Below are 15,238 nucleotides of genomic sequence, written 5' to 3'. Positions count from 1 at the left end.
ATCAGTTGTATTGAGCTTTCAGGGGTCATGTGGAGCAGTTAATTTGTGGCAGGTGTTCTCAAAACTTTAATGTTACCGTACTGCAAAGAAGGAAAAGTTTTGTGCACAAGCTGTTTCCAATAAACGATTATGTAAAGTGAGAAAGATTTACAGCATCACTGGACAACAAATATCAATAATAGAACCCTAAACCTTGAACTTTGGTCAGTCATGCTGCTACTCAACCCCTCTACAGCCTTTGAAGAAGTTCTCACTCAGCTATATTCCAGATGAATGATCAGAAGTAAAGCAACATGTGGTCACTCACGCTCAGATGTGTCCATTTCAAACAGTGCAGCGAGGGTGAGAGTGGCAGAGCTTTATACACACACACACTGACTGTCAGGGTAAGGTGGGAAGCACGAGTCTTGCCAAGCTTCCTTCCAGTCACTTGTAACTGCCTTCTGCTTAAACAGAAGTGGCAAATGGTCCGCGCTGGCATTCAAAACATCTGTGCAGCCAGACTACTGGTGGCAAGGCCCCAGAGACCTGCCTGCCTGCACCAGGCTCTTTTGAACTGCAGATCCAAATACACTGCACTTATTGGAATGGCATGTAGCTGCTATTCTGAAAGGGGGGAATCCTCCGCTGCACCTTTGATGTGTCCACCACTGTGTCCAAAGCAGGCGAGCCGTTCTCACTGCTCTCTGTTTACCATTTAGATTTTTCTATTCTGGACGGGCAGTTTTTGAAGTGAAGCAGATTTACATGGTTTGGACAGCTGTGCTCTGCCTGGAGTGAAGACTTAGGACTGCAGTGAAGCTGCATAAAGGGGGAACCACTTGTTAACAGCAAGTATAATGAAGTAGGCTGGGTCGGTGGTGTGAAAAGCTCACCACCAGAAGCTTGATGTTCTTATTATTGTTAAGTAATTCCATTTTCTGCTGCTTTATACTTCCACCTCACTGAATTTCTGAGAGACACATTGTGCTCTCTACTCTTTTATTTTGATTGGACGGCTTTAGTCAGTATTGTAATGAAGATTTTACACATGAATACAACATATTGGTGTGAGGTTTGAGGAGCACCAAATACCGATGCTTCCCTCTGATCTTCTCATACAGCTGTATATATATAGGGGAGACCGGGGCCTGTTGTCATACTTTTTACACTTACACTTACATTTTGTTTTGATATCTCATTTCTGTGCAGTTGTCACAGCATACGTCACACATGTTTGACGTAAATAAAACAAGAACACTTCAGTTTAATTAATATTCCAAATTTAAATTTAGCTAGAAAAAGTTCGATTAATCAATGAACTTGAATAAAAATAGGCCAACTTCACCTCCCTCAATCAGGTCAGGTGCTGCACTGTACAGCAGCACTGAAACTAAAGTCTGGCCAAACACTTTATTCTGTCTTCTAACAGATTCAAATGTTAAATAATTGATATTTGTGTCTTTAAGCAGACAGTTACAAAAAATATTCAGTTGGTATTTTTTACTTTTACATGTGAAAAATGGGAAATTTGTCGTTGTGTTGATTGTGTTGACAGTGTGCTTTGATTTTCCCAGACACTGTGTGACATCACATTATGTTTAAGCACAAAACTAGTATTCCACTTTTGAGTGGACCCCCTTTGTGGTCAAGTTATTGCAAGTGTGACAACTTACCCATGTGACAACAAGCCCCGGTATCCCCTAACAGCTTCACCTCGTGCTCCAGCAGTAACCTGCTGCTTTAACAATGATGCTGCAATTATAATAATAATAATCTAATGGTGTCATATATATATAGTCATATGTTGGCTAGAAGGCCCAAACCACAGTTACTTATATTGCCACAGTGTTTTATGCAGTAGTAGCTATTTTACACAAGCAAAAATTATTATTATTGTTGAACTGTGTGTGTGTGTGGGGGGGGGGGGGGGGGGGGGGGGGGGTTATTGGATTATTGACTAATAAAAACAGGAAGTAACTCTGAGCAGGACCTGGCTCATAAGAGGGGACCCTGCTGCTGATGGACGGCTGCATAGAGGAGAAGAGGAGGAGGTAGAAGAGAGAGGAAGAGGAGAACAAAGCACAGACATGACAGGTTTTTTTTCCAGGCATCACTTTTTGTGAATGAGTTCTTAATTTACATGATGCACAAACTGGCCTCAGCATCAAAGATTACGCATGCACAAACATGTTTTTTTTATATACTATGGATTGAATCCTGCCTAATCTTTGCAGAATTTCACGCTGCTTGTTGTGACGCTGCTGTGTAATCGGATCATGTTACTCATATTCTCTAACGCTGTTATTCCCGCTTGTATTTTAATTGAATGTGTCGACTTCAAAGGTGACAGATGATGGGGAGTTCAGTGAACTGTCACCCACGCCTGCTCAGCAGCAGAAGCAGCAGCGGCGGCGGCAGCAGCAGCATCCCTGCTTGGTGCATAATGTGACACAGCGGCCCGTCCTTTGAAGCGGACAATAAAAAGTCTCACATGGCCTAATCACATTACGCACCATTTGTCTTGCTTAAGTGAAGTGTTACCGCACCTTCCGTTTTGCCCACAGACTGAGGCGAGCCTGCTGCTGTACACATGTCAACATGAGAGGCAGACCTCCTGTAATGCGCCTTCGGGTGTCTTCCTCCGCGCTGTGACGCGCCTGTGTGCCCAATGCGCCTTTGGAGACCACCAAGGACTTAAAAGTTGATCAAGGCCTCTTTGTTTTATCCGTTATTAATAAACTATATATAAGGATCCATGATGCTTATTGAAATGATCATTTAAAAGAAATTTCAGTTTATAATTTTTAAACTTTTTGTTGCTATATTCTGATTCTGTTACTAGAAAATGTGTTTTTCTTTTCATCTCTTTTTTTTTTTTGACTCCACGTTCCCGGCCGGACCTGAGAGTTTGGTGAGGTCTGGTTCAGAGGGACGAAAGAGTTAATGAGGGGGGAGGGCGCCTGCATAGGGGGCGTTTAGTATAAAACCACCTCAAGAGCGCACAACAAGAGCAGCGTGTGTCTCGGTAAGCTGTAGTGTGATAGGTTTGACTCGTTTCCTCCAGCAGGACAGACAGACAGACAGACGCACGCCAGCCAGCCCGAGTCCTCCTTTCTCTGGACCAACAGTCCACAGCAGCAATGGATGGAAAGTGTCTGTGAAGCAGACAGAACTTCGCCGTGAAGTTTCAACTGGGGCGAACTACTTTCTTTTAAACTACCTGCGGGCGACTTTTTCCTCCTCTTCCAAAGGTAGCCTCGCTGGATAACTCAGAATGCGGACAATGCAAGAAATGCGTAAAGCGGATGAAGTGGAAGTGAAGAAAAGTGTAGCATGAAGCTGAGAATGTGGCGTGGACACCACGGGGCCAACAGGGCTGCAAGTTTCCTGAGCGTGGAGATTTGACGAGGGCGCAGCAGCAGAAGTGTGGAAAGTGTTAATGCTGCACGCTGGAGCAGCCCTGCAGTGCGCACTATACTGGTTTCACTGGCACCTTGACAGGTATCACAATTTGGCACCAGTGAAAGGAAACAAACCTTTGATAAGGACAGTAACGGTGTTCAAAGGAAGAAAAGAGACTGTCATAAAATTCAACTAAAAGACTTTTTCAAAGTTTCCCTTCATTTTTGCAATTCTGATTCCCGAAGTGGCTCCGAAGTGGTGTTGCGTCTCCTCGTCCCCGGCGGATCCGGAGATTGGAGTCTCTGCACCGGGAGGAGGCGGAATTGGAACTCCGGTCACCCCGCAGGCTCCAAAGAGCGGCCGTGTCAAGAGGATGGTGCGACTGGCGGCGGAACTGCTGCTGCTCCTGGGACTCCTTCTCCTCACCTTGCACATTACAGTGCTGCGGAGCAACCCGCTGCCCCAAGGGAATGTAACCCTGAGCCTGGATCAGGACGCAGCTTTGAAAGAGGTGAGTGAAGGGGGATCTGTCAGTATGGGGTATGCTCTCTTTAGGTTACTGTGGGTGTCATCAGGTCCACAGACGGGTTTGATAAAATACTCAATGCTCAGGTAAAATAAAGCCTCCATTCCCCGGAGCTTCCTCTGGAGATTGACATACGCACGGATGGGGTGTCCCCCCCGGGAACGGCGGTGAGCTGGAAGACGAGGCAGGGGTCAGAGATCAGCCCCCACGACTGCAGACACACCTCCCTATTGTCGGGGGTTAAATGGTAGCTGCAGGCACTTCTCTGTCATCGGAGGCTCATCACTGTCATCCAAGCGTTCAGTTGATGAGGCAGAGGTCAGAGCTGAACCCCAGAAGGTGCTCCTTTCCTGGCATCAACCTGCATCTTCTGCCCCCCCCCCCCCCTTCCACACCAAGCCCTGAAGCTGTATCATCCAGCGGGAGACACACAGAGTTTTAATGAGAACTTTTCAGGATTGTGGCGCATGTTAGAGCAGCAAACAAAAGTCACTGGGGAGACATTTGTCAACATGACACCACTTAAGACAGGTTTAATGGTTTAACTGCCCATTTTAACATCAGCATTAAGCACACAGACTCCAGCAGAGCCCCAAATCCTGACCCCGGGGTTAAGATGGGTCTGGGATCAACAGGCTTTTTTAGAGAGTGTTAAGCATCCTTCAGCTGCTTTTTGATGTATATTTAGCATGCTACCAAAATACTTTCTTCTTCTCCTGGTGATAACTGGGTATTTATGCCCACTGGAATGGGGTCCACTTTTATAAATGCTTTATTGGATCCCAGGGGGGGAGGGGGCATGACTGGAAAGAATTTTTACTTCAGCAGATGAGGTTGAGGGTAATTTTGCACATGTCCACTATCAGTGCCATCACTGTCTCCTGACCTGCGTATATGCAACAGCAAGCCGGCCGGTGCTTTGTTGGATATTAAGAGCCATGCAAAGCTGAGGAAATATTCCAGGAATTTATTGAATATTTGTCACACAGCCAAATGTTGGATTGGATGAGCAGGATGAGGAGCAGCAGGGAGTTTCTCCTGACTTCAACATCCACCTTTTGTCATCAGTCCAAATTTACATTCTGGCTTGTGAATGAAGCCAAAGTCAAGCACTGAATAGTTTTTTTTTTTTTTTTTTTTTTTGCTCATGAATGCACCGACTATGTGCCGTTATGCTTCACTAACCCTCCACTGAAGAGGGTGATGTCATCTTTCAGCCGTGCTTGTCACGGCCCAGGGGGTGCATTGTCATCCCAAGGTGTCATATTAAAAATGGCATTCAGAGAAACACAAATGACAGGATGCAGCTCCATGCACCTGAAGTGGAGACAGAAAACGCTGCGGTCTATGGCTCATTAGCATCACCCACAGCAATACAACTGCCAACCCTGTACTGGTGAATAAATTGTAATTTTTTGTAATCCCTTTTAACCTTTTTCCTTTGAAGGGGTCCTGTGCAGCGTGGATCTTCTCAGTTTCATTGGATAAATAAACATTTGCGTACGCTCAGTGTGAGGCGTGTGACAGGGGAAGGATGATTTTCTCTTCCACCTACATAAGTGTAGTGTTGAAAAGCATCTGGCACAATGTGGACTGCCTTCATTTCCTGCCAGCCTCCCTGGGGGAAGGACCCCTGAGTTGCTCCCAATTGAAAATAGAGTCATGCCCCTTTAAGCAGCCCTCACAAAGTGAAAAAGGGGGAAGCGGGAAAAGAAGAAGAGATACTGTGAGGAGGGAGAGGGGGTGGCTTGTATGTGTGTGTGTGCAAGTGTTCATTCATGGCTTTTGGGAGTTGGGGGGGGGGGGGGGGTGACATCCTGGGAGGCCCCCAGATGAACTGAGGACTGGTGTGTCACTTTTGATCTCCAAATTAAAGTGTGTTCCTCGCTGTGGAGGATCTGAGATGAGTGATAGGGACTGTGAAGCAGGCCGCCATCAAAGGGGGAGGGGGGGGGGGCACTTCTGATTTTTTAGCATTTTAAATGAGTTTCTCCTGCACTGTTACAGTCCTGGGTTATATAAGAGGGGGAAGAAAATGACAAAACAGCATATTTTTCTCATTAACTTGTGTTTCATACTCCACTCAAGGTCATTTGGAAAAGACAGAGAGAGGTGTTCATGTTGAAGTGATCCAGAGCTAATGCAGAACTTCCCTTTTTCCTCACAGTTTGTCCTTTTTTTTCTGGCTTCCCTTACCTCAGTGGGCCACCGTGCTCTTCCACACATAACAGATCGTTCTCAAATATGGGGCAACATTATATTGATCACATTAATGCTACTAAGCTTCTGGTTTTTGCTTATAAACTGACAAATTCTGTGTGTTTACAAGCAGCTTTGGTTCAGCAGACTTACCATGTGTAGTGCCAGTTTTAGTGGGATTATTGTGAGTATTTCACAGTTTGACTTTATGTAAACCAAATTAGCATCAGGATTGAATAATCATCATAACATAACACAACAGAGAGATTCAGGTGGGATTAGACCGGATGATGGGAGGATTAATCTGCCTGCAAACACAGAGGCTGCGTACGCTTCATGACCCAACAAGTTTTTGTGTACTGTGGCATTATAAACCGGCGATGAGAAACTCTCTAATATAATCTATGACAACGTGCGCCACCCAGATGAGATCAGCCACACCTGTTGACTGTGTTTGTATTGACATTGTGATTAAACCTGTGAGCGTGCTGCCATTCGGCTCCCTCAGCGGAGCTCAATTACAGCCGCTGAGTGAAACGTGAAGACTGAGAACTTGAAAGGCGGGGTTATCACATGGGCATCTCAAAGTCCAAGTACTTGCGATAGAACCAAAAGAGGGCCCCATGGTGTTCAAATAAAGGGTCGATATGGCGGGAGTACACACGGCTGCTGGAGTGATGTTTTTCTGTAGTGAGGACTCTCCGTTCTAATTGTTGGGCTGTGGAAGACATTTGTGGTTTGAACCGGAATCTGCCTTTTGAGAACATTTGGTTTTAAAGGATTCAGGACATAAATTCTCATTAAAAACTCATCTTCTTATCTACACTTTAACCTCTTCCTCTTTTTATTTGGTGGCTACAGAAAAAAGCAGAAGAGTTATTGTAATTATGGCCACTGCTGATATAAAAAAAAAAACAAGATGTGAACATTTTTTAAACTCTTTAAAATCCATCATATTATCACATTAACTCCATCTGGCTGTAGATTAAAAGCAAAGGGATTATGGAAGTCTCTCTGCGCGTGAATACAAGGTACATGTACATTTCTAATCCCTCCTCCCTTGCTGCGCAGCTCCATTTACAGCATCTATATTGCCCCCAGAGTGCACCTTGGCTGGACACAAACAGCTCCACTGGGGGCTTTTATACCCACCACAATGTGGCTGAGCTGACACTTTGTCTGTGACTGGCCACCGCAACCGTACAACACTGCTGCCATATTCTCAGGCCTCAGCCCGGCCACAAAAACACTGGGGAGGAAGAAATGGGACATGAAAAAAGAAAACAAGCGACATGATTGATGGCTCTCTTTGATCTTATTTTCTGCCACCCCAGAACGGATGATTGCTGACTACTTATGGCTGTCTGTCCAATTGAGGAATAATTGTTCCTTCTGTGCATACCTGATAGGGGACACATGCCCCAGCTGTCTTTTTGGGATGAATTTACAACACTCCTGTCAGCGGACCAAATGTTTTTTCTGTCTACAAGAAGGGAGATGTAATTATTTTGCAATGTTTGCTTTGGTTTCTCTGTATAGCCGGAAAACCATCAGTCTCACACAGCCTCTTTTCTCTCTAGAGAATGCTATATATGTTCACATCATATTACTATGGTAAAGCAGCAGCAGCAGCAGCAGGGCTCTGTCAGTTAAAAATGGAAAAATATATAGTCTAGCTGTGACACTGTGCTTGTTGTAGACAGATGATATTTTGGTGGAAGCAGAACACAGCGTGATGTTTGTCCCACAGTTCCTGAGAGTCCCTCTTTTTGAAGGAGCCTCTAAAACAGCGGGACATGATTTACGGCACAGATTATTGCCACATGCACCTCTGATCAATCAGTGTTTTCGTGGACATGCACGCTAACAATGAATTAACATGATGTTCCTTTTCTTTCCTCAGCAGAACAATATAAATGCAAAAAGTAGCTCCTCTGTCCAGCTGGGTCCTGAAGACCGGAGGTCTGGTCCTGAGCACCGTTTGGCCCATCGTCCTGCTACCCTCCCCTGGTCACAGGGCAGCAATGTACACCGGGACGGCCCTGGAGCTTTCCTCCTAGATCTGCACAACTTCCCGGACCTCTCCAAAGCTGATATCAATGGACAGAATCCCAACATACAGGTGATCATGTGTGTCCGTGCACCTGCTAGATGCTGTTTTTTTTTCTCACTTAAGACATGGCTACTCAAGCACACAGGACAGGAAGAGCAAACAGGAAGAAGTTTGGTGCACATCACTACCCCCTTTTTTCTCCCCTTTTGCTCCCTTTTCACACTTCCTGGCTCGCAGTAAAGCTCAAGATAGACACTGAATGTCAATCATAATGACAGCTGAAAGGCAGGCGCTAACCAGCAATTCCTCACTACTACTAACCCATGTGCAGGAAGACAGACGGCAGCTTATGTAAATGTGTGGCAAACCCTTGCCCAGAAGTCCCTCAGTGATGCAGATGGTTCAGTAACCGCTGCCATGTTTAAATCATTCTCCTGTCTAATCCAGCGAGGAGGGTCTTTCCATTTCTGAGGGCATCGCTGCTAAATCCGAGCATGAACAAAGTGTATTAACATCTCAAGATGTGGGAAGAGAGCAGAGCAACCAATTGAGCAAGGGCGTGAGGCTGTGGGAGAAAGGGGGGAGGAGGAGGAAGGGGGGGGGGTGTCTTTGATCCTGGGATTCATCTGGCTTTCATGGTCTGGAGGAGGCTGAGGAGCCCTTTGAACTTTGTGTTTAGGTGGAGAGAGCCCGAGAGGTGGGAGGGTGACTGTGGGGCAGGGGTGGTGTGTGTGTGTGTCCCCCTCATCTGGGAGGCACATGTGTTAGGACAGAAAAGGGGGAGGGGTATCAGAAAGTGTCACCTTACCTTACTTGATCAACACATTCTGTTAAAAAGATATGCAGATGATGTATTTTTTTGAGCAAAATACAAACCTCAGCATGACTTCCTTGCATCTTCAGCCTTCAGTAGCTATCTATGCAAGGCAATACTTACTATCACAGCTGTCATTTCTTCACATTTGGTTGATAATTTTTTTTTTTTTTTTTTTAAACCAATCATCAGGTGACCATAGAAGTGGTGGATGGACTCGAGGGCCATGAGCCAGAAAAGGGCCTCCGTAAGGAAAGCAAGCCCAGCTGGGCCTCTCCTAACTGGAGGAACTGGTGGCCTCACACCTCTTCATCCTCCTCCTCCTCCTCCTCCTCCTCCTCCTCTTCCTCCTCTTCCTCAACTCACCAAACAGAGGAGCATGAACGCTCCTACGGGAGCAACACAGAGGACAGCAACTTCCTCAGGCCGCCGGCAGACTGGGACAGGAGGGGAAGCAAAGCTCAGGCTGAATATGGTGAGAATGACAGGAGTGACTGAGTGTGTATGTGTGTGTGTGTGCAGGGAAATGAAAGCATGTTGCAGAATATTTAGCTGGATCCATAGGCTCTTCTTTGAGCGCTGGTCTCCAACGGTTCCACAGATGGCCAAAGTCTGATGTGGAATCTGTAATTTGCAGATTTGCTGATTTAAGCTGTCACCATAATAAGTGCAGTCATCTCAGGCAGGCCTTTGGGAGCCCCTGATTGAAGCCTTTAACACTCTTTTATGAGATGGATTCCTCTGTGTTGTGGAGCTAGCTACGTGACACAGTTTAAGCACTTCGCTTACATCAAAGTTCAGTAACAGGAATGGAGCCAGAAGCCCTGTTGGGCATCCACACTCCACACAATACTCTCCAAGAGTAACCCCACAGATAAATCTGCCGTGAAAGAATTTACGTTCGCTGTCGTACAGTACAAGTCCGGCCCGTGTTGCTGCATGCCCAAACCAACATGGTGGAGCAGGAATGCGTGTGCTGTGGAAAATGTCATTTTATCCACTCGCACTACTAAAACCAGAACCCATGTTTAATGTTTCTGGCTTATCGCTGTGGTCAGCTCATTCATTTATTTCATAGCACACTAATGGACGAGGAAATATTTTATCATCATTACTGTCTTGGTTTTAAACTTAATAATCATAATTATGTTGGGGGGGTCATCCATCACAAGCCGTTGATTTACATTGAGTTGTCTCATCTGTGGTCTGCACAGGTTATTATCAAGTTCTCCTAAATTCTGTCTGATCTGCCACCGGCTCCAGAACACACACACAGAAGGGAGGGAGCGCCGGGCAAGATGGCTATCTGGCCTGCATTCATACAAAATGCTCATAATGAGGGGCAGATGGCAGCGGGGGGTGTATAGGAAGGTTTGGACCTGAGCCAGAAATACTTCCATCCAAAAATGCCCACATTAATTCTTCACATTGATGGAGTGCTGCTTTCAAGATGTGTGTGCATGCGTGCGGTATAGTGATGGTGGTCGAAGTGTCTCCGTTTCCATGTATACACATTACAGCGATGCAGTCACTGATAATAAGGATTAAAGAGGATTTCTTGCCACATCACTTCCTATTCTCAAACCGATGGATCACAGATTCAGCAGCTGAATGGTCTCCGAATACATTTTTATCCTGTAAATTCTGATTCTAAATGCGCCCCACTTAATTTGCTAACAGCACTTTGCTCTTTGTGTTGGATGTGTTTGCTTAACAAGAGAGTGTATGAGTGTGTGTAGACAAGCGTACTTTGAGGAAAGTCAACATGAGCTCCCCCGCTTCCTTTTGTCATGTCCTAACCACACTTATTCTTAGTGAGGCATGCTATCAGGCCTGAGTAACTCTGGCATGTGGTCCTGCATCAGAGCTGAGGGATTTCTCTGTCTTTTTATCTGGTCTCAGACTACATGGACGGAGAGGGGGACTGGAGTAACTGGTCGGCCTGCAGCGTCACTTGTGGAAACGGAAACCAGAAGAGAACCAGGTCGTGCGGTTACGCCTGCACAGCCACAGAGTCCAGAACTTGTGATATGCCCAACTGCCCAGGTAAGATCTTGTTTTTCCAATCCCACAATGCACATCACCTGGGGATAGTTTGTGAGTTTGCAAAAGTTGATCTTCTGATCATCCTTTTGCCTTCATCTCCAAAGGTATTGAAGATGCCTTCAAGACAGCTGCCACTGAAGTGAGCCTGCTCGCTGGAACAGATGAGTTCAACGCCACGGAGCTCTTTGGTGTTGGTAAGATTTTGTCCTGTCCCTCACTCAGATGCTCTTACACATTTGAAGGCAGTTTATCCATCTGGCATCAGCACACACCTATAGCATTCCTCATGCTGTCCTCCATTACTGTGCAGAGATGGAAATGCGCAGCAGGGAAGGGAGGGCTCAGCATGCCCACTCTCCCTTTGTCAGCCTGTTCCTAATAAAACACACTTTTGTGTGCACAATTTCTCACACTTCTAGTTTCATTTTCATCTAATGGTGTCTTCAACTCTTTCAGACACAGACAGCTGTGAGCGATGGATGAACTGCAAGAGCGATTTCTTGAAAAAGTACATGACCAAGGTGGCGAACGACCTGCCCAGCTGCCCCTGCTCGTACCCAACCGAGGTGGCATACGGCACAGCAGAAGTACACGACGCCCCCACGCGCAGAGATTTCCGGTGGAAAGATGCCAGCGGGCCAAAGGAGAAGCTAGAGATCTATAAACCCACGGCCCGCTACTGCATCCGCTCCATGCTGACCTTAGCATCCACCACGCTGGCTGCGCAGCACTGTTGCTACGACGACAGCATGAAGCTCATCACTCGAGGCAAAGGGGCCGGCACGCCCAACCTCATCAGCACGGAGTTCTCAGCTGACCTGCACTACAAGGTGGACATCCTGCCCTGGATCATCTGCAAAGGAGACTGGAGTCGCTACAACCAGGCCAGGCCACCCAACAACGGGCAGAAGTGTCCAGACAACCCACAGGATGAGGACTACTACAAACAGTTTGAGGAAGCAAGGGAATTCTAGCCCGCTTTAGTGTGAAAAGAAGAAGAAGAAGAAAAAAAACACTGTGCAAATATTCAGCTAAACCTCAGAAATGGTGCTGAAACCATTTTATTCTATGTTTTAGGTCAAATAACACTTTTAGGCTCTGAGGAAAAGACTTATTAAACCAAGAGGAACACAAATCCAGCAGAGCCAGGAACTTTTCACAACTTAACAAAACCAGCACACTTGTTGCTTCGTTGTTGTTTTTTTTTTTTATAAAATATTAAATTGTTACTCAGATTTGGTCACTAAAGGGATAACTGACATGTTCGTAAAAAAAGGGAAAGTTGTCATTGTAGAAATTGTTCATGTCTGTAGATTCTCTGGGGGGCCTGTGGTGGTGATAGAATAAGATCCTTCAGGAATGTGTTGATAGCGAGGGAAGAGCGATCCAATTCCTTCCTTCATTTTGTCACCATATCCAGGTTTTCATGTAAGCTTGTGAGTATGTTTATTTAGCATGCACATCTTTTTTTTCCCCACTAATTTACCCCTGTAATTTAACTGTGTCCCCTGAGTCTCTGAGGCAGAACTTCATTGTAAAAAGCCTGCATTATTTTTGTAAAGTATTTATTAAGTCGTAGCTGCGTCTGGATGTCTATGACTGTGGTTTCTGCTTCACATAATGCTAACTTGAGATCTCTCTTCTCTGCTTCGTGTTTTGCCGTCAACGTGCGTATCCACATCTCAAGTTGGGATTAGTCGAGCGTAAGGAATGTGTGAATTCAACTGTACGGAACGAGTTTTTTGAGATATAAATCTATGAATAAATTTTCCAAAAGTCACTACAAGTGCAAAGAGAAAAGGTCCATCTGTGTATGATCTTGACATAACACATCTCCAGCTGTCAGGAAAAGAAAAAAGCATCTCGTCAATTAAACTCTTCCAACAGATTTAATCCAGCGCACAGGACTTCCATTAGCTCCGTCCAGCGTGGCTGTCGGGACAAGCCTTTTGATGGGATTGTGATATTTCTTCAGAGGCCGAGGAGAGTAAGGTTCCCTTGAATGCGACTCAAATTCTTTGTCTTTGGCATGTATCCGCACATTCCTAAGTAATTTCTCAGTGTACACACACTCACTCACACACACACACACAGTCAAAGCTGCATGTCCGTATCAGGGACCTCTGACCATTCTCTCTCTGCTGAGTGCTGCAGTCATTGTCACACAGAGAAAGCCATTCATGGTGCCCTCATTCCTGCAGGTCTTGTGTGCAGCACAGCTGGCCGATGCAGGCAGGGTCTGTCTTTATAAATGCAGCAGGCCCCAGCACGTTCCACACCCCCAAGGCGCAACTTGCAGCCACCTAGTAGTTTCACTATTCATGCGAAATTCCTTCACACGACCCATTTATTCCAAACACAGGCTTTTATCAACAACCTTCCCTCAAACACTCACAGGTACATTCTTCAAACATGTAGATTTACTTCTTGTGCTGTGATTCTTTTTAAAGTCTGCATCCCTCTCCTGAGAATGGTTTAAGGCTAAGATTACAGTAACCAGCATGGATCATTATCTTAGTAGAGCATCTGAAGAACAGGCCATGAAGATCAAAGTGAGGTGTTCGGCTTTATTTTGGAACATTAGGACCCAGCTCAAATTGATGACATACCTCCACCCTCCTGACCCAGTGTCTCTTCCCCAGACAGGCTCCACGTGTCTTCAGAGCAGGCAATTACTCGTGCACCCTCCTCACTTTTCATCTCTCATTTTATCTCTCCTCCTCCTCCTCTCTTTAGAAACATTAGCACTGTGATTCTTGTGCCAAGGCACTGATAGGAATATAGACACAGTTTATTTTGAGGCCATGAGCGTATTTGGCGTGAAAATCTATCAAAGCGCAGACAAACTGTAGACCGGCTAGTACAGAGAAAACTGGTCGGGCGTCAGCGAGGCCTCGCTTTTGTGTTGCTATTTTCAGGAATCCACTCTGGTATGTTTCAAAGGATGCAAAGCATCATATTAGTGGTATATTGTCAAGGATCCGAAAGGGCTCATTAAGCGTCACCAAGATATGATTGTTGGTATTTTGCCTCTATTTTTGTTATGAGAGGGAAATTATGTCCAATGTACTTAAATGGTTTTAGACTTGAGTTTGACAGGGCCAGCTCTGGGACTTCTCTCCACACAAGAGCTAACTGTGGGAACAAGAAAACAAATGGTGCTAAAATGAAGAACAAAGCAGTGGAAACTTGGATGTGTTAATGCTGTAATAAATTAACAGAAAGTTTTAGTGCTCTGCAGCTCATTTTTACTAGAAACTGCTCACATTAAAACAAGTTCAGGTGGTTTGTTGTCCATTCTGGAGCGTTCCAGTAGGTAAATAACCAGAATGCATGGTGGCAATCAGGCATCTCTTTGTTTAGTGGTGCGGTGCAGATGTGGCAGAGCCATTTTTAGCCTCCCTCCCTCACTTTCTTTCACTCGCTCGCTCTCCCGCTCTGTTACTTTATGGGTGGTGTAGCACAATGCAGGAAGTGTCTGGGCCGCAATACCGCAGGACCCTAACTGCATGGCAAACCTAATTAAAAGGTTTCTCTTTCGTCTTCTAATCTAGAAGAGCTGACCTGGAACAGCAGTTTGCTTATCTAGCTCCCACCAAAATTTAACCCCCCCCCCCCCCCCCCTCTCCCTTCATTCAACCTTCACCCACAATGTCCTACTGACAAAACAGGGGACGGGCTGCTGGCACACTGCCTTCCATAAGCTTGCATCTTTGGCACGGCCACTCAGGGGAGGAGTGTGTCCTGAGGGGCGGAGGCGGGGGTGTGCAGCTGAACAAACAGGTCAAGTAGATGTGGAACATCTGAGAGGGCACAGTGCCTTACTTAACCCCTGCTGCCAGGGCAGCCACACCATCAATGGCAGAACAATGACGAAGCACATGACTTGTGTTGCACAACTTGTCTGGTGTAGCTAACAGAAGAAAGGGGAAATTAAGAGCTCTTTAAGATGCATTCCGGTAAATAAGGCAAATGCACTACTGTGATTGTACCAATACATGGCCTTTGTCCATCAAACGAAGCCCCCCCCCACACTGTCTGATTTGAACCTTTTGTTGATGTTAGACACTGGCACAAAGTGGCAGTGACGCCGTGGAGGGGGGGTTGGTGGCCCTGAGGTGCTGAGCGAGGGGAGCCAGCATGAGCGCGGAAGCTGCCTGGCCGTGACTCACTGTGACAGCAGCGCTTGGCATGTGAGGACAGCAGGCCAGACAGG

At 46.0% G+C, this 15,238-nt stretch overlaps 1 protein-coding gene across 2 annotated transcripts; it reads left to right on the top strand.

The window, feature by feature from the left end:
• Window positions 1–3,004: 3,004 nt before the first annotated feature.
• On the top strand, window positions 3,005–12,751 carry ism1 (isthmin 1). 2 transcript variants are annotated; one of them, XM_028424276.1, is made up of 6 exons: window positions 3,005–3,895; window positions 8,016–8,231; window positions 9,169–9,451; window positions 10,879–11,022; window positions 11,127–11,216; window positions 11,479–12,751. In XM_028424276.1, exons 1-6 carry the CDS (start codon window positions 3,758–3,760, stop codon window positions 11,994–11,996), a joined length of 1,389 nt encoding a protein of 462 aa, XP_028280077.1. In that variant the 5' UTR covers window positions 3,005–3,757; the 3' UTR covers window positions 11,997–12,751. The 2 variants fall into 2 exon arrangements, with proteins under 2 accessions (XP_028280077.1, XP_028280076.1); XM_028424275.1 differs by having other exon boundaries at window positions 8,013–8,231.
• The last annotated feature ends 2,487 nt before the right edge of the window (window positions 12,752–15,238 follow it).

This window comes from Parambassis ranga, chromosome 15, assembly GCF_900634625.1.
Source record: "Parambassis ranga chromosome 15, fParRan2.1, whole genome shotgun sequence".
In the NCBI taxonomy this organism is placed as follows: domain Eukaryota; kingdom Metazoa; phylum Chordata; class Actinopteri; family Ambassidae; genus Parambassis; species Parambassis ranga.
The sequence above is the reverse complement of the archived record's forward strand: the minus strand, read 5'-3'. Positions and strand labels throughout refer to the sequence as shown.